The following is a 25,460-nucleotide window of genomic DNA, read 5'->3' on the forward strand; positions in this document are numbered from 1 at the left end:
AATTCTATTTTCCATTGTTTACAATGAGAGTTCGCGCACCAAATGCTCCTCCAATGTTAAGTTTAAGAACATCACGTTTTTTCGGTGATTATTCCTCAATGGTGTATCCGTTGGGACATGCCTCCACGTACGACACTCAGCGCGCGTCCTCGAATCACGGTTCAGACATCTTGGAGGAGTAAACGAACGCCTAAGTCGACTAACGACGAGCATCACTCGAATTACTTCCGGTTTCAATACCGATTTCCGTAGAGCAAAAACGGAAGAAGATATCAAGGATTTTTTTTTTAATCGATTCAGCGTCCCAAGAGTAGGTTCTGTCTCCGTTAACCCACTGTTCAGACTAGAAGTGGTCCAAATTAACCATTTCCAGTTTCAACGTGTATCACCATAGAACGAAAACGGCAACAGAAGCGGCTTTTTGCAGTCGATTCAACGTTTCGAGAGAACATACCACCACCATCCGCAAGAGTCTGCCAAAACCGGATGTCGATTAAATATGCTAGTATTTCTGGTTTCAATACTTACTTTCATAGAGCAAAACCGTTAAAATGTGTCGGAAAACGGATTTTGACGCAGATTCTCGTTCCAAAAATTAGTTTAGTCTACTTTTATGTATTTGTTCAAACCGAAAGTGGTGAAAAATTCACGATTTCCGATTACAATACTGGTCGCAAAATGGGTAGAAGGGAAATAGATAGCGGCAAGCAGTTTCTTTATATGGATTCAGTACCGTAAGAATATGTTACACCTCTGGGTTTGTTCCCCTATTGCAACCGAAGTTGTTAGACATCAATTAGCACTTCCGATTTCAATATATTAACTCTTACGCTGCGAAAGTCGACTTTAATCGATCTGAGAATTTTTGCCTTTAGCTGCGATAGTCGATTTCAGTCGCTCATTGTATACGGAACGTGTGGTATTGATAATGTGTTGCATTTTGCTGCCAACTAGTGGCGATTTCTTGGAACTCTGCAGTTAAACACCAATGAATACGAAAGCTTTGAGTCATTCTGATTGTGGTGTATTTGCGGGTTTGAGGCTAGCTAAGTACAACAGGAAACAATGTCGGACAACAGTAAGACAATCAGGCAAAATTTCCGATTGAATTCAGGCAAAATGTCATTGATGGCTTATTCGCTGATTTTCAGCGACATACTAATATCAGAAGAGGATGAAGATTTTCGACTTTACTTTCAGCTCGACTATCAAAGCGTCACTTTCTGCCCAGTTTACAGACAGAAAACACAAATCAAACTACACAGTATGCAGTATTTTGCCTGCCAAATGTGCTAAAAAAAAGAATTTTGCAAAAGAACGCAAACAACATTTTAGGATCCAAACTGTCCTGAGAAACCAGCTCTTGGGTGTTTCACCATGTTTCAGGGAATATCACACTAAGAAATATTACAGAAATCACTGTGAATGCCACTGATTGTAATGTAATGTGGCACACGTATACTTGTTGCCTGAGATACTACACAGCCATGTATAGACTTTATGTATTTCAAATATAACGTTTTTGCACTAATGTTACACAATATTGTATAATTTTGCACTTTGTCAAACATTCGCATGTTATTTTGCTATGTCATGTATTACATATATATGTCGTGTGTTATATATAATTTATTGGAAAATACAATGACTGAATTTCACATATTCAACTGTTTATACAATTCTAATATATATATATATATATATATATATATATATATATATATATATATATATATTGTATTTCTAATAGATATTATGGTGTCTATAAACCATATTTCACGGTGCGTGTGTTTTAATTGTCCCTTTCTTGGAGCGACTCAAAAAGTTAATTCCGCAGCGAAAGGGTTAATCTCCATAGAGCAAAAACAGTACGAGAAACTGGGTAATGGCTTCTTGATATGGGTCCGAGGATTAGGTTCTGGTTTTGATCTCACTCCTCTGTTCAAGTAGTTACAGACGTACTACTTCAAGTTTGGGTATTGCATTCGCATAGTTTGAAAGTCTACCGTAGTTATACACGGTAAAACGAAATCACTTGTTTTTTTAACTCTTTATTAACAGATATGCTTAATTTCTTCATACTTGGAAAGGAAAATAATATTTTAAATACCATGAATTGTAACTTTTCAACGTTCCAAAACTGCCGTTTAAAAGTTGAGTGAAATAATTAAAAATTGAGTGAAATAAATTCTACTTTTATACAACTTCAAAAATAAAAGGGAATATATACATTTCACATGGATCTTGTTTTTTGTTCCCTCGTAATTTCTGCTCTGTACATAAAACAAGAACGGGGCAGATATCAAATTGTTCAGCTACAGTGTTTCTTCCAGTCATATTATCTAAAATCCTCCGAAGTTGATCAAATTCCCCGTACCTCGCCGGAGCTAAGGTAAATTAAACTGCAGTTAAAAGTTATTTTTGTGCAGTATACGTCCTTTAGCAAATAGGGTTCCAGTGCAGTCCTCTCACATCTTGATTTACCCTCTCCATTGGACAAAATTTTCCGAAAGAAAGCCTGTGCAGCCGCATACAGTGAGTATTTCTTTTAATTATATGTTCCTGCCAAAAGTTTTGAAAGGAGGTAACTGAAGAAATCGCATGTGTTCTCATAACTTACTGCAGCGTTTCCCAATCTTTCTGATTTTGCGAACCTCTTGAAGCGGCTCTTTTTAATTCGTGTGGCGCCCTATAAGTTCAGAAATTATTTTTTTAAAATTATTTTACATGTCATGAAATTGAAATGATGAAAAATTACAACACTTAAGTGTGTCATTTTTCACAATGCAATGCAATACTTTTGCCCCGGAGGTCCATGAACCACAAATTGCGAAATACTGATGTACAATATTATTATTTCCGCTCTACAGCTTATTTAAAACCTCTGTACAAATTAGTTTGAAGTCACTGGGATTTTATTTTCAAAAATATTTCTCTCTGGCCAATATTGAAAGGTTTATATTACTTTTGGTGCCAGGGATAATGGAGGCGTATCCTCTCAAAAACCGTCTCGCACAATTCTTATATTTTTTCCCCAGTATATTAGATCTTCGGCGCGAGTAGGTTTTTATCTCTTTATTCTTGCACAAAAGGATGGCAGGTTCGTAAGGGGCGCAAAATATTACGCAGTAACACCTTGGGATATTAAGTCAGTGTGTACTAATAGTAAACTGATAGCCAATTAATAGTCTATCATATTGATAAAAAATACTTCTGTCATCTTGTCTTGTTGAAAAAAACAGAGCTATATTTTCCCGTGAAGGGGTCGTGTAACCTCTTCTGGATCTGCCATTGGATCACAAGGAGTTCATATTTTTTTCATTCTTGCGCAAAAGACTTGGGGTGTGGGAGGCGTAAGATATTACTCGCTGTAACTCTAGGAGGTATTGCTAGTTTTTAGTAACAGTAGATTGAGAACATACTATTGATCTAACATATAGACAGACAAAATTACTTGTGTCGCCTTGTCTGTAGAAATATCACAAAAGGGTATTTTTTCCTTCATGAGGCTACGCACTCTTCTGGATCCGCCACTGCTTCAGTTTTTTTCCGATTACTATATTTATTCACTTAATTTTTCTTTTGACTTCCATTTCATTACACTTCTTCCTTAGCAGAAGACTTCAAACAGTGTGTTTAAAAATCCGTTGACAAACAAATTTAAATATCAAAATGTTACTGCAGTAAACAATAAATAAGTGTACAAAGGATTCACAGATCGAAAGAAAATAACCATTACCATTAAACTACATAATTTTACAGGAGAAATTAGTGGTAAGTGATATTAAATATATACCGTATGTTAAAACAATTCAAAAGAAAGCAGCCGTAATTTCCATGTAAGTGATTGGATACAAAACTTTAAAATGTTGAATTTGTTACAGTATATTTGTCAGAATACTTGTTGCTGTGTTTTGTTTTACAGGACCAGAAATAAAACAACATAATGTAACATCAGTGATATGCTGGCTTACCTTTTACAGGCACGCGTAAGTGACAAAAGAGAGGGCCGAAATATAGTAAAAGGTGAAATCCTGAATAGATGCACCGATTTGAGATATAAAGTAAAACATGAATTTTAATAATATATACCCTACGACATCTATTGACAACTTATTTTAATAATTGCGTCTGTTGGAGTTTACCTGTACAATTTCGGTCGTTTAGTGCTGTGGCATTTTTCAGCATGTTAACGTCACTGAAGATCGAATTCTCTTTATCTGAGTGACTTTCACATTCTGTTGTGGTCACATTAAGTAGCAAATATTTTCTTCAAGGAATCTCCAAAGACATTTTTAAAAAATCGTAATTAATCAAGACGTTTTATTGCAAGTTTTGAATCCTTGCATCTAAAAAGACACATTAGATTTATTTTAAAATGTTGTATTAATTTTCATTCCAATCTTTCTCCTACTAGGTAACTCCGACATTCTTAAATCAAAAGCTGCCGTAGATGTATTACTCCCCAATATGGAGGACTCTTCTAAAGATACCACATACTCGTCTGAAAGTTCAATGTCACCTCCTACCTCTTGCAACTTCGATTCAGAACCTGAACTCTCTGCGAGCGATGAGGATTGTGATTCCAGTAATATGAAGCAGAATGTTAATCCAAGAGGATCGTTTCAAAGTACAAATACTACATTATCGGAGGAAATGAAACAGTCTGATGAAGTAGATAGTGAATGCTCTAGAGACCAATATAATAATTGTAATATGTCTCAGCAAACAGGAAAGAAAATTCGTGGTAGAGTTTTTTGTGTTTTCTGTGAATCTTATACGTCAAATTTCTCTCGTCATTTGCAAAGGAAACATTCAAATGAAAACGAAGTTCAACGACTCTTATCTAAGCCTCCAAGCAGCAAGGCACGGTTAGCTATTATTACTGCTTTAAGGAAAAAGGGTTGGTATTTACAATGTGTAAAACAAAATCGTGTTAAACCCGTAAGGCAACCAAGTCGTCCTGTAAGTCTTCACGAATATTTACCTTGTGTTTTCTGTTATGGTTTTTACAATCGTAAATACTTATCGAAGCACACAAAAAAGTGTACTCAAAAGTGTGCTTCAACAAAATTTTCACAGGGGTCTGCCCAGAGTCTTCTAGTTCCATACACGGCGGCAAATGAGCAACTATATAAGCAAGTGTTCCCACATATGCGTGCAGATAAGGTGTCTCTAATTGCTAAATCAGATACGATCATTTGTGAATTTGGGACACGGTATCTTACGAGATATAATAAGAAAAATACTGTTAAAGTTACTTCCATAAAAATGCGTCAGTTAGCAAGATTATTGATTGCAGTGAGAAAATTGAATCCAAGCATTACGAAGTTAATAGAAGCCTTACAACTACGGTATTACAGTGTTTTAGTCGAAGCAGCCAAAATAGTATCAAAATTTGCAACAGAATGTGAGTCAGTATCATATGCCAAAAATCTATGCATATCTCTGAAATGTTGTTGTAACATTGCTCTTACATATGTTCACAATAAAAAAGATATTTATGCAACAATACCTTCGACATTCGCGGAAGCTGATTTGAGAACTTTATGCTATCTCTTACGTACAAAATGGCTCATCGATACGTCAAATAATAATAATTTAAATGCTAAAAAATTGAACAAACGTACCACTTTTCGGTTTGCCAGTGATCGTAATGTCAGCAAAGACAATTTGGGTAACGAAGGTGCTGTTCAAAACGATAACGACAGCCGTATTGTTAGCAGTGATAGTGCTAGTGCTAGTTTAATTGGAGGATGTGAACAAGAAGAACAAAGTTCTCAACCGACAACGAAACGTAGGAGGAAAAGAGATTACGTTGCGTGGACCGAAGAGCAAAAAGATATTGCAAGAGATTTTTTTAAGGCCCATATCCTCTTAAAGCGTGCTGCAAGGAAAAAGGAGTGCATGGATCTAATCACGAAGCACTCAAATATTTTCTATAACAAAACATGGCACCACATTAAAGTATTTGTGCAGAATGAATACACTAAGAAAAAGCATTCTTGAAAAAACAGTGGTAATATATTTTTCATATTATTGGTACCCATCTTGAGTTATGTTAGGTTTATGATTTTTATTTCGTCATCTTTATTTATTTTTAACTTACTATGTAATTCAGTTATTAGATAATTTCAATCTTTGTGTGGCAAGTATATTTTTATTCCAGGTATCGATGACCATTTGAGCCCAAACAAACATTCTTCAGACTGTGACGAGTTTTAGAAGAGAATACAGGATAATAATAATAATAATAATAATAATAATAATAATAATAATAATAATAATAATAATAATAATAATAATAATTTATTTATTTATTTATTTCATAAGGACAACACAACAGGCTTAATGCCCAGTTATAGTGTCGTATACATAATTATTAACATACACTATTATACATACATTATATACATACACAAATATACGTCATCTAATTATACATAAGTTATTGCCTGACAATTCTTTTGAACTTGTTCTCCAACATACTAAACACATCTACTACATGAACTCTAATCATTTCGTTATATGAAGCACACATTCTCCACAGTGGAGACTTATGTAATATGTTAGTTCTTGCTTTTCAACAATAGAATGTCCCAGTGTTTGCTGTTCTAGTCTTACCTGTTGGGACACGTAATAATACTTCTGAAACTAATTCTGGACAATCAATTTTACCGTTTAATAATTTTTACGGTATAATCTATATATATAAAATTGAAAATAACTACGTTTGTGACTAAATCTCCTGAACCGCCCTACCGATCTCGATCAAATTTGTAACATGGATGAGGTTCGAGGCTGGACTGGTTTTAGGCTATTCACTTTGACGGTAGAACTCAGGAATTGGGAAAGGGCATATATATATATATATAAAAAAATAAAACTTAATAACTCCTGAACCACTCGACCGATCTTGATCAAATTTTCAACGTAGATGAGGTTTAGGCCTGAGATCGTTTTCATTATTAAATTTGATGGAGCATCGTAGGGGAGGAGAAGGAGTGGAAGATATATAAAAATCAATTTATGTAAGACTGAAAGTGACTATTTTGTAACTTAATAATTCTTGAATTATCCGACCGATCTCAATCAAATTTACAAGATACGTGAGGTTTGGACCTGGAAACATTTCTGTAATTTCACTTTAACGGTAGATCCTAAGGGAAGGAGAAGGGAGGGATACGTATAAATAAAAACTAATGAAACCTAATAACTTTTGAACCACCCAACCAATTTCCAACATATTGTTACGATACTATACGTCGGAGGTCCCTGGTTCGATTCCAACGACAGACTTTTGGATTTACGTCATCTACTTCGCTGGATTATTTTTATTTATTTTTTTCTCTCTACAAATTAAACCCAGAGTCAATAATGAAAATTAATCACTAGAACAGAATGAAAAAATATGTCCTTGTCAAGTGTTTGAAAATTGAGCCTTGATGCTATCCCTAAGAGCCTCTTGTTAAAAGATCTTTCATATAGTTATTGATGATTTGGGCTTTTAAAGGGTTTACTTTTGCTGTTAATGTTACTATTTTCTTAGAACAAGTCATAAAGGTGTCAGCATCTCTGAAGTACCTTTCACATAGGATCCATTTACAGGAGTATATGTTAGAATATATGTTGGTGAATGTTTCTCTCCAGGCGTTCCATTCTTCTGCGTCTCCTGATACTTTCATCTCTTTTTCCAAAATCAGCCCCGGCATTTAAGGGAAATGGCCACTATCAGTGTCGAATTTATAGTTTTCTGGGTCTCTTAGATGAACAGTGATACTTTCGATCCCATCCAAATTCAACCCCGCAACTTGCGGAAGGGAAGGAAGAGATATTTTAAAATGATCGATATTAGTGCTGGATCCACATTTTTGTGGTCGCTGAGATAAACGGTGACACTTCCGATGCCATGACCCACAACATGGGGGAGGGAGAAATACATATATATGGTCGAAAATGACCGATATTAGTGTTGAATCTATAGTTCTTGGGGTCGCCAAAATGAATAGTGACACTTCCGATCCCATTTAAAACCAAATTCAGCCCGCAACTTCGGAGAGGGGGAGACAATAAAATAATCGATCAATATTAGCTTCGAATCCATGGGTTTCGGGGTCACCGAGATGATCCATGATTTTTCGATGCAGTTTAAATCGATGCCATTAAAAGCAAAAACAGCATATTTCACAGGTACTAAACACATAAGATACGGAGTTGTGCATTTAAATTTTAATTTCAACCCAGCAAAGCGGGTAATATATCCTAGTATAATATAATAGTAAAGACATTCTTTAATTGTTGTTGTTCGTAAATAATGAAAATGAAAAGTTACGAACTTGGAAGTCTACAAATTCATTGTCTTCTACTTGTGGATTTTGTCAGTGTCTCATCCGTTTTTCCCGTTAATCTTATCCTCCATTTTTGGATCAAAAGATCCAGTATATTTCAGTCAAAAATTTTCTTGTACTCCTTATATCTGGAGAACTACCTACATTGTAGCCAAACTTAAACTATCACTTAACTCAGTATGATGTTCTTATTCCGTAGAAAATACGAAAACTCAATTTGGGGACCGTTCAAAAATTTTATGGCCCCTGATCCATGACCCAATATATTTTTTCAATCAAAAATGTTCTTGTACGCCTTATATCTGGAGAACTACATATAGTGTATGTAGTTCTCCAGATATACAGTGTAGCCAAACCCAACCTATCACTTAACTCAGTATAATGTACTTATTTCGTAGAAAATACGAAAACCCAATTTAGGGGCCGTTCAAAAATTTTGTGGTCCTTGATCCAAAAACTAATTATTGACCAAGATTGCAATCTTTTGATCCTTTTTTTAGATCATTTTCTTAAAATTCGTGTTGTGGAATATATTTTTGAGGTTACACTTATAAGATAATCATAAGCGCCGACTTGGGGGGGGGGGGAGCAGAACACTTTTGGTCTCTCAATATTTAAAAATCCAGTCCTCGCCCCCTTCCCCCCCAATAAAAAATCCAGTCGAGGAAAAATTAACAAAGAGAATGTCTGTCGTAAACTTCGTCGTGCCTTTAATTTAATATTAGGAATATCCTTCTTATTCGATAGGAAACGCCATTTTTAGAACAGTGTTTAATAGAGCACTGAAGTAACAACGAACACTCTAACAGCATTGATATGACAAGTGTAGATCAATGTGGTGCGCAAACTTGCAATGGTATTCTCAATTTTCAACTTGAATTTGTTTTAATCTCTTTACGCAAATTTGACTTAGGGCGTGAATTTTGCGGCGGAGCGAATGCAGCGGACCGAAATCTAGGGGAGGGGGGTTATCAAGCAGTTGCTAGAAAACGACTGAACATGATGATATACTTATTCATTGCTTGCGCACCCCCAATATATTCTTCAAGTCGGCGTCTATGAAGATAATAACTTCACAACGTTGCCTTCGTATTGTCCTCTATATACAAGGCTCCAATGATTACAGTAATGCCTTCAGTTTCTACTAAAGTTTCTTTATTATATCTTCCAGATACACACTCTATTCTTTCTAGTTTACTCATACTAAAGACCTTTACTATTACATATTTCTCGAAAATTAAATGTATCTTTTATCACAACACTAGGATGCCGATACTTCATCAACAAAGCTGCGGTAACTCAATGGTAGAGCGCTTGCCTTTGGTGCGTGATTCGATCCTAGCTGGTACTAAATGGGCTTTGTGGTGGACAAACACCGTGAGCGTCGGTTTTCTTAGAGTTCTCGTATTTCATCCCGCTTTATTCATTCCGTTCATTATTATCATCACACTCTCTCTTAGACTTGAAGTATAATTGTAGAACGTTATAACAGAACTTCATTATTAGACATATTATTATCCTAATAAGAATAACAACACATAGTACCGTATTTAGCATATTATTATCGCCTTTAATACTGCGATTGCATACCTACTCTATTCCCCAACTGTTTTATACCTGACTCCATCTGAACGTCCCCGGTGTGCTTTGAAACATCGTGTTGAAAATTTGCGTAATTTGAATCATTATATAGTAACTTCTCATTTCTGCTGTAAACTGCTATTCTTCCGATCCGAAAATAACCTTTGAAATCGATATATAAAAAAAATATATAATTAGCACATGCTCGTAGAAAATACAATCTCAACTTACGTTCAAGAAGCTATAAGCTTTTCCCTTTCATACACTATTGATTTAGTCCTAGAATATAATATAATCAACCTCAGTAGTCTTGTCACTAAATTCTATTTTTGCTAAATTTCTACCATTATCGAATATTTTCCACTGCGAAATTTGAAAACTAGTTTAATGTGCGATTTTGTGTTTGTGGCTTTCTTGAACTTCAATGGCTTCAATTGATATCCGTTTTGCTCGTTAAAGTAAGCACATAAATTCTGTATATTATTATTAATCCTACATTGTAGATACCGTGTAATTTGTAGGGTGGGTTAAAAGTCCTACACCACTGGGAAATACAATATTTGAAGGGTAAGGGGAAAAAAGAAGAAATGTCAGAAAACTGCATTTTCGAGCAAACTGGTTTTTAACATTGAAAACTGTGTACAAAATAAAGACGGTTGAATTATATGAAAGACCACTTTGTAATGTTTAAAGTTAATGTCTATTCGTTTGCCATGAAGTGTAATCAGAACTGGAAAAGTGCGTGTTTGTTGTTTTGCAGAGTAAAGTCTCGAACGTTTGTGGAAGGAACAAGGAGTATCACGTGATATGGTATGTAACAATCAGAAATGCCCACTTCACTGCTGCTGATGTGGTAGTCTCGTAAAACCGTTGGCTTGTAGGGTCAAAAAATCGTTTCAAAATCCTGTGCTTTCGTTTTGAAACAGGTAGGGGGTTGTTGTAAGCTTGTGTTGGAATCCCAAATTCTCCTTTTTCGAGGATGTTGCTGTTAGAGCGTCCTATCTTCTTTGAGGTGATGGGATTGCTCAGTCAAGCACCGTTGTACGAACTGCTTTAAAAAACCAATCCATACTTGTTGCTTGATATTTTCATTTCCCTGATTTGCTGGAGAGGAAAGGGGTATGCCTTCACAAATTTACCTTGAAGAAATGCTGTCCATCTTTTAATGGTCTCTTGTTCCACAACAACTTTCAAGGGCTCAGGCTTCTTTCTTGTATTCTGAAGAACTGCTTTGGTAATTCAATCCTTGACTTTTGATTAATTAAACCCATGTTTTCGTCATATTCCAAATAAGAGTGTTCCTTTATAGGGAAAGTAACGTGTATTGAATCCAGTCTCTTGACATCGTGAATAACATAGTACAGAAAGCGCACAACTGTAAAGTTTTTGTTTTGACCTCCAGCAGAATCACAAAACATATTAACATGTTCTATGTGGTTGTCCAGAAAATTAAAAAAAAGAAGTAGAACGAAAACGGTGAAACTTCGTCTGAACCTTTCTTCCCAATGTACTCAGGGTAAGTGAAGGAAACAGAATGGTTGAAGGACAGTGTATGCACATTGAAGAAATACAGTGACATTTGTCGCTTGTAGTGTACCTCATTTGTCGGAATGTTCTTTTGGTAATCAATTGATATGGCCTGCATATCATATTTGGCCGGTGATGCGCGCAGATCTCTTCCTATCATAGAGGACTTGAACCTGTCTTGAACTGCCAGTTCTTTGATCTGCTTCGCGTGAATAATTGAATCAAAACTTTTAATTTCCACCGTAAACTTGTCGCAACTACCGCACGAATCGCTACGTGGGTAGCCAAAGGAGATATTAAAATATGTGTTGAATATTTTGCGGTATGTATCGTAAGATACGGAACATTGGGGAGCTTATCACAGAACATAACATACTTGTCGAAATTCTCACTCAAGTATATATTCTTGGAGTCATGCAAGCTATAATGGCTACAAATGATGAAATGTGCTCCCTTATTTTGTTCGCATCATCATCATCCAGCTGGCGATGTTTAAATGAATGTTTACCTCTTTGATCAACCGGAAGTACACCATGTTCTTTGAGATGTTTTTAAATGTGTTCTAATTTCCCTTTCGTAATGCAATGCATTGATAGGAAAGCTTTAAAACACGCGGGTAATTCTTCCGTTGTTTCATGTCGCTTTATTCGTACTTTGTAGCAGAAAGAGGCATCGTGATACATAGCATGAGCAGAATCCCGCAATCGTCGTCTTGCAACAGGAACCAACGATATTAGGCCGGCAAGTTACAAATTCTGTGCATTGATCGTACGAAAGTTATTGAAGGCATTAATTATGCCTTGTCGTTCTGCAGCTGAAGTGGCTTCAAAGCATTTTAATCGTTTGCAGTTGCAGTTCTCACCTACCTCATGTGCGATTGCAGGTGAAGTTTTTTCATAACGTCAGACAGTTTATCCGTCTTCTTCTTCCTCTTCTTACTCGTTTTTCGCAGCACATCACTAGCATTTTCGTCCGTAGTTTAACTCATTGTAAGAATACTCAACTGAATACAGTATTATTATCACAACGTAACCAAACTCTTCATCGGCACACAGCAGAAGCTGGTCAAAAAGGGCGCACAAACTGTTACTTAAGCAGTGCTGGTCGCCAATGGCATTATTAGTTAGTTACAACACATTGGAAAATCCTTTCCTTTTCTTTCCCAGTTGGTGAAATCTTTTACCCGTTTTTACATGGACACTTCCACATCTATGCATGCATGGCATACACAGTTGAATAGTACCAAAACTCACCAACAGTTAGGACAAAGCACCTGTTAAAGCACACACATGGACATTCCTTGTTTTTCCCTCTTTATTTGTTTGTGATTACCATTGTCGAAACATGGTGTTGACGCATCTTACGTAGTAGACACGGCGCACAACAACTCTGCACTTGAGTGACGTAATGCTGTTCGCGATTTGGCTCCCATCTGACCGTAATTTAGGAGGCAGAAAAGAACTTGTCAGCGTTGCCATCTGAAATAAATATTCGCCATGAATCTGAAAATGTGAGGTATTATTCATAACTCATACGTTGTACCTTTTCATCTATGTATATCTAGATCATTACTATTAATAATAGGCGTTGCATTCCACAAATAAAAATGAAATGTCAAATATTTTTCATCTATGTATATGCCAACATAAAGGAAACACCTACATTTCTTCTATTCTGGATAAGTCACCGTCAGTATCCTCTTCTGAATCACTGTTGCTATTACTAGCGGCACCACCGAGACTGATAACGACCCTCTCAGTAGTTTCATCCATAATTCCTTCTGCTTCCCAATACTGAGTTTTAGGGGGCGCAGTGGCTCAGTGGTAGAGCGTTCACCTCCGGTGCTTGGGGTCCCTAATTCGATCTCAGCTCGTGGCGTGTGGACTTTGTAGGGACAAACACCGTGCTCGTGGGTTTTCTCGGGGTTCTCCCGTTTCCTCCCAGTTTCTTCATTCCACCATTTCATTCATTTCTCATAATCACCATCTCCTTGAGCCTAATCGGCATAACTGTGGGACGTAAAACTTAAAGATTTAATTTTATTTCCAATACTGAGTTTCAATTTGCTTCACGTGATTACAAACTGATATCCATTCGTTCCTCCCGATTTCCCCGAACCTAATTTCACAGAGTTTTTGAACATCATTAATTTTGAAAATCGTGTTTCGTGACGCAATCCATCCTTTCACCAAAGACCAAATTTTTTCCAATTGGATTCAGTTCCGGGTGGTAGGGGGTAAACGAAGCACAGAGTGTCCATGGCGTTTGAAAATTTCGTCAATTGCAACCTTTTTAAATCTAGATTTATGTGATTGGATTAAACTATACAGTTCCGGCTTCAGCAGTATACAATCAAAAGAAATGTTTTTTGTCAGCCACTGCATCATTTGTTGCTTAGTGGAACCAGAGGTAGGTGCTTTTTCCAAAATATCGTTGTGATAGGGTGCATTACACAAACCACGACACAATTGTGAGGGAGATTTGGTATTAATTTATCTGTAACCCACTTTTCATAATTCTCTTGGTTCATTTGGTTGTGGTAGTCACCTCCAGACTGACTTACTTTCCACATTAATAATGCATTGGGTACACACCCATTTTCCCCTCCTGCATGAATCATAATTAACCTCTGACCCCGAGAGACTGGTGCTAATAGACCGTGAGAGCTGTCGTCGGTCCAAGATTTGTTTGAAACGTGAGATGATAATATGTATGATTCGTCTACATAAACTACATAAACTATTTCTTTATACGTCTCAAGTAGGAAATTATTTTTTCTCGAATTTCTTGAGACTCTACAAGTACAGTTATGTTAGTTTTAGTCTTTCTCCACCGAAACCCAAGATCTCTTAGAATTTTTCTAAGGCTTGTGCACCTACCCTGAAAACCTATTGATTCTGAAAGCCCTTCCCTCAGTGTCGAAACAATAGGAACTCTGTGTTCCGTTTTACTCGTATAAAAGTTTTAAATTGTTCTCCGAAAGCATCACTGTCAACTCATCTACCCAAACCACAGGTTTCTGACAACGTCGGATTTTATTCGGAGTTTCAAAACAGGTTTTCTTAGCTTCAACTGTCTGCCCTTCTTGTTTAATATTTTTGATCGTCCGTAACGATACCCCTACAGCCTTCGCTATTCTTCCTATAGCTTTTCCAACAGGAATTGTAAAGGTACCTTCTCGAGCTTCCATCTCCATAAATTTAATAACATTCCAAATCACCTCTCTAGCCTGTGAATGGATCTTTTTGTGCTTCACTTTGGAGTTTATAACATTCATAGTCACGTTAATTCACTACAACACACCAATACACCTACAAACTATTACACTAGCCTATCCACACTACGCTGGACCGGAATACGATAGTAACACCCTCGTAACAACAAACACCTTATTTTCAATCTACCAGCACACTACACGAAACCCAGCCAAAGAACAAAACTTCACAAGCATCGGAAATATCTTATTTCGAGGGGTGAGTGAGCCATGTCTCTTGTTTTAGACCCTAAGCGAATGGAATGCTACGATTGCCAAAATGTACCATGTGTTCTGTTGACCAATAGATATGTGGGAGGCTTTTTTTTTCTTTTTTTTGGGGGGGGGGGGTGGTGGTAACCCAAAGGTCAAAATAAGAAGGGTGAAAGAATGTTTTCCACTCAGTAATACTTAGCATTGTGTTATAGTGGTATATATAAATCTGAATTTTTGTGTTTTGTAGAACTAAAATACTATGTTTATCTATTCTTTTGTGTGTTAATATCTGGGATTGTGTGGATATATTTGTATGAGTTCTTTACCCTTTTTTTATGCCGGCACGTTCAGGTGTTTGATACATTCAGTTATTCTTAATTTTAAGAATTGATTTCAAATTCTCTTATACTTTGGTTAATTAACGCTATGATATGAAAGATAAAAGATCTTTTTTAAAAAATTCGGGAGCTGTACTACGATAGGGAAATGAATATAATGTCAGAGCTTACTCGAGCAAACGATGGTCTATTGTTATCAATTGTACCAATTGCAAAAATAGTGGAGGATGTGTGATGCTTTGCCAAGAGGCAAGCATTCAGTAATAAATAAACTTTTTTTTTTTTTTTTTTTTTTAATGAACGATTTAGGATCTACTACTGAGAAGTTTGGATAATCGCGGTTGCCAACATATCTTGCGCATGCGTAGTATCAACCATTTCCTCTCATTTTCATCTCACTCGCTCGGGAAGTAACGGTTTCAAAGTGCAAAGTTAACTTACATCGTGTCTATGTGTGTGACGAATTCTAGCGGGAAAACAAACCAATTGCTACCTACCGTCTCACTTGGATATTGGCTCCTAGAATAGTTCCTAAAGAAACAGTTGATAACAACCTGGTTCAGAGTTTTATGTCCTGTTCAAGCGCAAATTAACAACAATAAAAAAATAAGTGATACGACATGGATAGCCTTATAACACGATTGGGTTCGGTTCTGACCTGTCCCTGTTCGGCAAAGCCAGTTAATGACCTGCAGGGGTTCGTATCTTGTTCGGTACGCCTTATTTGTACTGGGTTCGATCCTTATATGTGTCCGTCGTCGGAGTAAAGACTTTAATTGCAGTACGTAGGTCGGATCCTACTGATCCATAGGTGGGCTCGGACATCTACGATGGTCCGGGATTCGATCCTCTGCTACTAATATGTCTCCTTTAATATTTATCATCAACTCGGATCATCCATTTCAGCCTACCATATAGCTACTGGACACACAACTTACGAGTTCGAACCAGAACGTTTTAGAGAACCAACGTAAAAATAGATTCTAATTGTATATTTAGCGCTGATGCAATTTATTAATGTACGAATTATTAAGTTGCATAGGCGCTAATAACTCGTGCTGTAAAGAAAAGTGAATTAGATTGTTTCTTAAAATTAACACATATAAATTTAAACCATGATTATTATTTTGAAAGGATACTCATATTTTCGCTTTTGATTTAATTAGCACTTCAACTTCACAAACAAATATTACATCAACAGAAGCACTTCAATTTAGATAACTAATGATGATAATGATATTTTAATTTAAGCCCATTTAATACGAAGAACGCGGTTGACACGGTTGACACGAATTATTCGTTATATTTCGTCACATTGTTGATTCTTATTCTTTCACTAGCACTGTTTACTCACTGTGACATCTGAAGAGAAACTGTTATTGGCGGTTCCAGAGGGGGGTCTGTCCAGAAGGTTGCGGGTTGGTCTCCTCTCATCTTCTTTTGATGAACAGGCGGTTTTTGCCACTTGCCTACTCCATGTTGCTGAAACATCTTCTAGATGTACACTTTTAAACGAACATTTTAAAATTATTTCTAATCTTCATGATTATAGCATTAGTTCAATATTACAACATTTGGATTTACTACCGGTACGTTTCACACTTGACAAAGATAAAACATTATTTAAGTTGCTTGTTCATTTCAGTTGTGCGCACCAAATTCTCGTGGTAACTTCTATGAATGTGTTCGTCAGACTAAAGCACCTTTTCTCTCCTTCTCATCGCGTTGCCAGGCAACAACTCGGATTGCTACGCAGTTAGGTGATGTAAGAAGTTAAAAATAGCTATGACAACCCATACACAGGAATTTTTAGAGACGATGATTGTTCTCTGTGCTGAATTTTAGCTCCTTATTTGGGAAAGAGAGAGGAACTCTACGATCTCCGTCGCAGACGAGACGCACATACATATATGCACATTCGTTTGTTGGCTGAGAGAAAAATTCTTGAGAGTGCTTTTATGCAAGGTTCATTTAAAAAGTTAAAATTTTCTTGATAAAAATTCAATAAACTGAACCGTATGGTTACAGCCTCAGTGGTTCGGAAATCAAGGCTTAACTGTATTTTACTTTTGTACACATGTATACATATATACGACTGGCAAGCTGATGATTCCGCTGCGCACACACAAATAAAAAAGAAAGAAATTAGATTAAATGAATTCCTATTTATTGAATGTATACGCATATGTATATAGTAAAAGAAAGAATACTGATAACACACAAATTTCCATTTCATAAAGCATTTGAGCGAACATCAGTACGCACACACTTCAGAAATATGAAACACTTAGTACGACAAGAAAAAAAAACAAGATATATGTATAATAGTTGAAAGTATTTAGAATATAGCCCTTACGGTTATTCCTTTTATCACTGCATTAAAATACTGTTTACGTCGAAGTTAGGCTTTCACTGTAAAACAGGGACAGCAAGTATGCGGTTGGGTAAAGCACCATTTTCCAGCGAGGTCTTGCTGTCTGGAGAACGACGCACTTTATAAAATTATGTAGAATACATTTTGTTCAGTTTCTCTGTTGAGGCTGTGGTTGTAATTATACAAAAATTTAATACTTAGTCGAAGTCGTATGCATACTAGGATATAAAAAAGTTCGTCCAACAGTGGCTTTTACGTGCCTTACTTTATTAACACCAAGCACAAAACTCCTCGCTTCTACTAACACTCGGAGAGATCCCGGTACAATGTCTTTGGTTGGCAGTGTCTTTTAAGATTTGCTATGAAAAATTTACAAGTTTTGTATTCATACGTAATGCAAATATAGTTATGAGATATTGAGTAGTTCTGGCAACATGGCTTGTAGTCCCGTGAGAAACGAAGAACTTGACATTGCAATTAAATAAGTGTTGCAGACCAACTTTAAGAAGTCAGTCTATAACTAATGGATATCTCATATGATAGTCCAATATAAAACAGTTTAATAAAAAAGAATACAGATTGGCAGTTGTGGAGATTGACCATTCTGTCTGCAATTCACACAGATTACAAGTACAGTTCCCACCGTAGTTGAGATAATAAAGTGTGGGTGTGTCGAAATCGCACCTGTCTGCAATGTAACAATTTCGTATTTGAAAAGGTTTTCAAGCGTTGATAAGCGTTAATGAGAGAAACATTTAGTTCAATAAAGAATGGTTTCTTTGTGTTACTGACGGCGCCAGTCATTCCAGAGAACACCTATGTGCAGAGAAAAGTTGTAGTTTCTAACCGGCCATAAAGCGTTCAGAGCAAAGCAAGAATATAACTTTCTCTTTCACTAGAATAAAATATTGATTTTACGTGATAATTAAAAATCGGCGAAAATATACAGTTTGTCCAAGAAGTGTTTTATGTCCGACCTGACGGTCATATAATTCTCTCACACATTTTTTTTTTTTTGGAGGGGAGGGTCTAATTTTTACAATTTATACTTCGGCTTTCACGTAGTCCCACATTATGAAATCCTTTGAATTCAAATCCGGGGATTGGGGAGCTTACTCTATAGTTCAACTGCGACCAATCCAGTGACGGATGTTCTCATGTAGCCAGTGAAGCACTTGCAAGTTATAATGGAGTAACGCTTTTTGCATAAACCACTTTAACCAATCCTGTCTAGTTCTGGAAGGAATAATCTTCCAAGATATGGTCTTATTACAAATCATGATGTGTTCGGCATCTTGCTAATTTATAACAGAAAACAGTGCTGATTGTTACCGGGCTAGCAGTTTTCAATTTGCCGGTTTATCTCTCCGTTAATATAAAAATTTGTTTCATCGGAGAACATAATCTTTTAAAAAATCTACGTCGTCTTGACAGTCAGGATCATCTGCCAAAAATGATTCGCAAGTTATAAGGGTTATATCTGTGCCTGCAGGCTTGAGCAGTGTGTTGATTTCTGCTGGCTTAAATACACATTCGCAAAGACCACTTCTGATGTCCTTAGTCGTCCAGTTCGGTGCGCATTCCTCTACATTTCTTGTTTTAAATTTTGAAGCAACTTACTGATCTTAGAGTGCTCTACGGCCCTCGATCCGAATGCCATTGATTGAATTTCGCTGCCACGTCGCTATAGGTGCATGACCGTATTCTATTGAGAGTGACCTGCGGCTGATCCAAAGACCTTGTGGAAAACGGCAACCAAGCTCGATTTCTCAGCTGACAATAAACCTGGTTATAGTATATTATACAAATAAAATAAAAAATGGAACACTAACACAAATACATAATTGGGATGATGCTAATGGTTAGCAAATTCATGATTTGATTTAGATAAAAACAAGACGTACACATTCAAGACTGAAAGGATTCATCAAATATGAAAATTACTGATTCACTATACTTATTTGTTTATTATAACTACAATAAAGCACAAAAACTGTTACTGGAATTAACAATGAGCACTAATGGTGGATAATAAAATGTATTTTCTATGTATTGTAAAATTACACTCACAAAATCTAAATCACACTTCCATTTAATAATGTATTTGCTGACATATGGGGACGCTTGTTTCAGTAGAAAACAACATATTTCTACTTTTTAAAACAAATCAGATATTAACTAAGACTTTTTGGGAGGAACTCGAATTACGTGTATTACACTTTTATTTAGGTATGCTGGTGCTTGTAGAAAGGCTTAAGCCTGAGCCAATCATGTGCTATAGTTTACCAATAAGACATAGATCAATCTTGAATACGGGAAATTCCCAAGTTATTCTGCTTTATAATATACACCAAAACATCTTCGCTTACTGTAGAATGATACAAAACGTAACAAACATATCCTCCTTTCTTGATCTACTACGGCACAAAAGGCATTGCTTAAAAAAATACCTGTCATAGTTGTAGTCCCCACGTCCACATAGCAGAATAATTTGTACCCTCTTCTCAACACTAAACATAATCCACTTGCAGCAATAAGACAAAAATAACAATTAGTTAAGTAGTCAACATGACTCATCTACCACAAGAAAAGAAAGAAGATACCTGTCAATTAGTCACTTACTACATGTAAATAAAAAAAAAGCATCAGTAAATTTGTTATCGTGATTCACCTGCAACAAAAATTAAGAACAAAACACTTGTGATTGAGTCATTGACAATTGATCTGCAACAAGGAAAGGAAGGCATGTGAAATACTAAAAATCCATTTGTCAATGACCCCTGACTTTCGGCCCACCCTGTATAATATTTAGTGATAGTACTTTTCTATATTATTATTATTATTATTATTATTATTAAAGAAACCTATATTCCATTGTTTCATAAGGTACAAATTTAACAAGGGACTGTAAACTGTGTACAAAGAATATATGTCAATTCATATTCAATTTGTAGAATGTATAATTGTAGAATACAATATTTTTATTGTCGTTAAGCCTCTGATTAGGCAATAGACAACGTCAAAGGATTATATATTCATGATTTAAAATATTACACTAGCAACTTTCATACTCTTCAATAGATAGAACAATAAATTTTACATTCAAAGATATCACCAGTGGACAAATAATTTTTGTGCTTCGAAAAATTCATCAATACCATAACAAGGCAATGTCACTAGTCCTTTATACACCTTAGCTTTAAGTTTATGAACAGGCAAATAATGTATATAACTTGGTAACATATTCATAAATGTTATACCAGCAATAACATAACTGTCTTCAACTTTAGATAATCTACTATAAGGCGCATCAATTAGTTTGCTCGATCTTGTATTACATGTATGTATACAGTATCTTGTCTATATAACATAGTTGGAACATTCTGTTTTGTGTAGATCAATACTAAATAAATGTAAGGATTAAATAAGTCATTATCTTTAGTTCAACAAAGAGTGGCTTACAGTGTTCATTGAAGAACACACCACTGTTCTAACAGCCTTCTTTTGCAGTAGTAAACATCATTTATATAACTGTTATTACCTCAAAATATTAAACCCGTCGCAATTATACTTTGAAAAATGCAAAATATGCAGTTCGTAGATAATTATTCGGCGTTGTAGTTCTTAAGGATCGCAATGAACATATTATTTTCGATAATTTACGACACACGTGTTGTATATGTGGTTTCCAGGTCAGCTTACTATCTAACATCATGTCAAGAAATTTTATGTTGTCTATACTAATGTTAGGGTAATCTCCAAGTGTAAATATTATCTGTTAGTCTTATTTTTGTTTAATAGAAAACCATTATTTTCAAACCATTCTGTGGCATACACCAGTGTAACCCTATATTGCTCCTCTAGGTCAGTCAAATTATTGGTTGTCTTCAGAAAAGTTGTATCATCAGCGTACAGGATATATTTAGCTTCAATACTTAATGATAGATCGTTTATCATTAAAATAAAAATTGGTCCTGAAACAGAGCCCTGAGGTACACCATATTTTAGTTCAGCCACTTGTGAAAATTCTCCATTCACACAGACACTCTGTGTTCGACCTTCTAAATATGTTTTGAAGAAACTCAAACTGTTATGCTTGAATCCATAACCTTTTAGTTTTTATTTAAAACATGATAGTCTACGCAGTCAAACGCTTTACTTAGATTACAAAAGGTGCAAGCCCGTAATTTTTATTTTCGAATGTTAATAAATACTTTTTATCAACCTATCTATTGCATCTACAGTAGATTTACCAGCCCTGAACCCAAACTAATTATATTGTATTTATTTCAGTAGTTAATAATTTGCTCTTTCACTACTGCCTCAATAATCTTAAAGAAAATGGGTATTAAAGATATTGGACGATAATTCAAAGCACATTTGGGGTCACCTTTCTTTAAGGTCAGGTACAACCTTAGAGATTTTCAGTGAATTTGGAAATACACCTTCCATAAGACATCTGTTAATGTAAACTGTGAGTTGACAGGCAATATTATTAATAATCTTTTTAATAAGGTCATTTGATAGATTATATACATCGTTGGTAGTTAATGATTTAAATGTTTTAACTACTCAAATGATGTCTTCCAAAGTCATATATTGGAATACAGATGTATATGGATAAGTGATATGTGTGTCATCCTGACTAATTATTATCAGTGGTGTTCTACAGTTAATTTTGATTTCTTCAACTGAGTTTACGAAAAGGTATTTAGTATGTCCGGTGAAACAGGCACATTTCCCCCCTTACTACCATTAACCTTGTTAATTATTTTCCAAGCCTCTTTACATTTATTTGTAGCTTTTTCAATACAATTTTGATTATACTACAATTTAGCTTTCATTAGTTCTGCCTTGTACTTTTTCTTCCGCCGTTGATGTAACATTTTATTGTTTGCATTCGCTTTTTTTTTTTTTTTTTTTTTGCATGAATCATAATACAGGATTACTACTTTTCTCATATTGGATAATTTTGGCGAGTACCACGAACTTTTATTGTATTTAATTGTTGTATTATCAAATTTCATTTTGACAGTTCTTTGAGGAAAACACATGTTATACCTATTCAAAAAAGTTAAGAAATAATTGAATGCATCATTTGCATCAAAGCTTAAGCATAATTATACAACGTATCTCAATTTTCCCATAGGAGCATTGTGATTAAAGTTTCTAGCTTATTTGCTGTGATTGGCGTTGTTCGAATTAACTTCGTACAATCGTGATTATTTCCATACATATTGCTCATTTCTCTCTTCACCACTATTCATACTGAGTCATAATCACAAAATAAGAAAAAAAAAAAAAAAGAAACATTCCTTGTAAAAAAAAAAAAAAAAAAAAAAAAAAGTGGCTTTATTGAAACTTTAGATTCTGAACCAAAGATTTTTACTGTTTCCTTGCACTTAATGTTATATCCCCAACTTCGTCCTTGTACACTGTCATTATAATTGAACTTGCACTACATGCAAAGCCATACGATTATTCGAATATTTGCAAGAGGTTGGATATGTACAGACAAAATTTTACAAAGACATATTTATTGTATAATTATTTCTTACTTTATTATTAGATTACACACACAATTCATTTAGAGAATAAGCATAATAATATAGTGATACATCGTAATTCTTTTGTGTAAAAACACACTGCTCTTTTGTTTTTCTTTTTTCTTATTTTTATCATCCTTGATCGATGCATCGATATATTTATATCCTTTTTTTTATTAACCTCGATTTAAATCGTGAACACACTATAGTAAACACTCTTCCTTTAGATGATAAAGACTTTTTATTTTTAATTAATTGTCCAGTTATATTGTTAGAAAATTGAAAAACCATGAAATTTTTGGAATAATTATGAAAACATTCGTTCACCTTTTGTACGATTTTTATGATACTTATTACGTCATTTCACCCACTGTTCGCTTGTCACGGTGACAAGTTGCCGCACTCACAGCGTTCTTTACACTAACATTAAAGAGATAGGTTAGCAGAAAAAGAAGAAAATGTTCTTCATTTCCCCAAAGCAAGGGAAAATTATGATAAAAAATGTCCACGCTCTTACTCAACGGCACTATGCTTTCGGACGCTTGAAATCTCCCTGACTATCAGCAGAAATTCTGAGAATTCCGTAACTTTTCAAGAAATTTCAAATTCCTTGACTTTTCCAGGATATCACGCTCACCTCGCCACAATGTATTTCAAATAGTACAAATCTCCTCATAAGAAAGAGTAACAAAAAGCTTCCTATATTTTTTAATTTTTAACGCTGATCTTCCTTTTTCTCATTTCATTTTGTTTCATCCTTCCTTATTTTTTTATTTCTGGTCTCGAAGGGGGGGGTCCGGACCCCCCTTGGCTACATGCCTGTCCTAATACCAGTATTTGGGCGTCTAAAACAAAACAAACACACACATTATATATATATATATACTGTATGTTGGGTTGGATTGTTAAAATATTTTATACGTTTTGCGCATTTCTTGGAATTCATGAAGAGATTCATCACCATTCTAACGTTTTTCAGAAGCTCGATAATAGAAAAGCAGGTATAACGCAACAGTAATGGCTTGATCGCTGACTTAGTTGGAATATTAGCTAAATACACAGGAAGAAACTCTTCCATAGTCAAATGCGGAAGGCAATAACTAGAAGTGATTAATTGTAGAAGAACAAATTGTGCTACAGTGTTGTATTAGTTCATAGCTTCATAGAGTTCTAGCACCTCTCCCCGACAGCAAATCATTGCTGCCAGGTATAGAAAAGACCTTGTCAATTGAAAGGTTAAGCGGTTTGTCCGAAAAAGCAAACAATAGTCAAAGTCATAATTCAAATTGGTATCAGTTGTGCACGATGTTCTACTATTCTGTTGATTCGTTGCAGTTTCCCAGATTCTATCTTCTTAAATAATAGCTTCAAATAATGTATTAAACTATGTTTTTAAATTTGTAGTCTTTAAAACGTTTTTGTCTTTGTGAAAAAGATTATAATAGATTACAATTTCAAGTTAAAATTATGCATATAATATGTCAGTTTGCCTCAGCAAAAGAGAAAAATAATTAAGTGTTAAGTGTGTTGAATTCATGCCACTAAGTTATAAAGTGAGAAATGTACTATATTACTTTTATAATAAAGTTTTTCGTATATTTTCTGTATAAAATGATAATTATTCGATGTCATTAGAAATTTTATAAAAGTTGATGTAATTCGTTATTTCAATATAAGTTTATTATAAATAATAACCTGCAAGTTGGTCAGTTTTAAATAGAATACAACATGCCCAGCATAGTCAATTTTTCATTGCAATATTAGTCATAAAATATCATGCATATCAACTCTGAACTGAGAAAGAAAATACATAAAGAACCAAAAATGAATTTTTATCCACCTTACGTGATTTGAGTTTCTTGTGTAAAGCACACTTTGACATGCTGTTTCAAAGATATATTACTATTTCTTGACAATGACAGTGTATTGCAAAACAGACGTCGTGCAAAAGTAATACACATTTTTCTCCCGAATCGTGATGAAATTGGGAGTAAAAACGAAAGAAAAAAATCTCAAGAGAACGATAAAAAGATTGTATCTATAAGAACTTGGTATTTGAATTCCTGGATCGATTACTTAACGCCAAGGTTAAGATCATTTGAATAATGTCCTGCAGGGTTCTCGATTCAGCCTTTCTGTTCTCATTTTCCCAGGATACTTTGCGGTCGGTAACGTCACGTGGAGGTATCGCCAAGGATGTTATAAAATAGAGGATCTGCCCATACTACAAAATCGTGAAGCCATACGTCACAGTCGTATGTATCCTACGATTGGTGG

The 25,460-nt window shown here is 35.2% G+C and overlaps 1 protein-coding gene across 1 annotated transcript in view; it reads left to right on the forward strand.

Moving 5' to 3' along the window:
- LOC145690400 (uncharacterized) overlaps positions 1-24,051 on the forward strand; it is a gene marked incomplete at its 5' end in the record, with an annotated part of 38,192 nt that extends 14,141 nt beyond the window's left edge. Inside the window, 1 exon segment of the mRNA XM_081765242.1 lies at positions 4,418-24,051. Coding sequence (XP_081621368.1) covers positions 4,418-6,009 — 1,592 coding nt within the window.
- Positions 24,052-25,460: the final 1,409 nt, after the last annotated feature.

The sequence above is a fragment of the Thermobia domestica genome, chromosome 7 (genome assembly GCF_964235325.1).
Source record: "Thermobia domestica chromosome 7, izTheDome1.hap1.1, whole genome shotgun sequence".
NCBI classification, from domain to species: Eukaryota; Metazoa; Arthropoda; class Insecta; order Zygentoma; family Lepismatidae; genus Thermobia; species Thermobia domestica.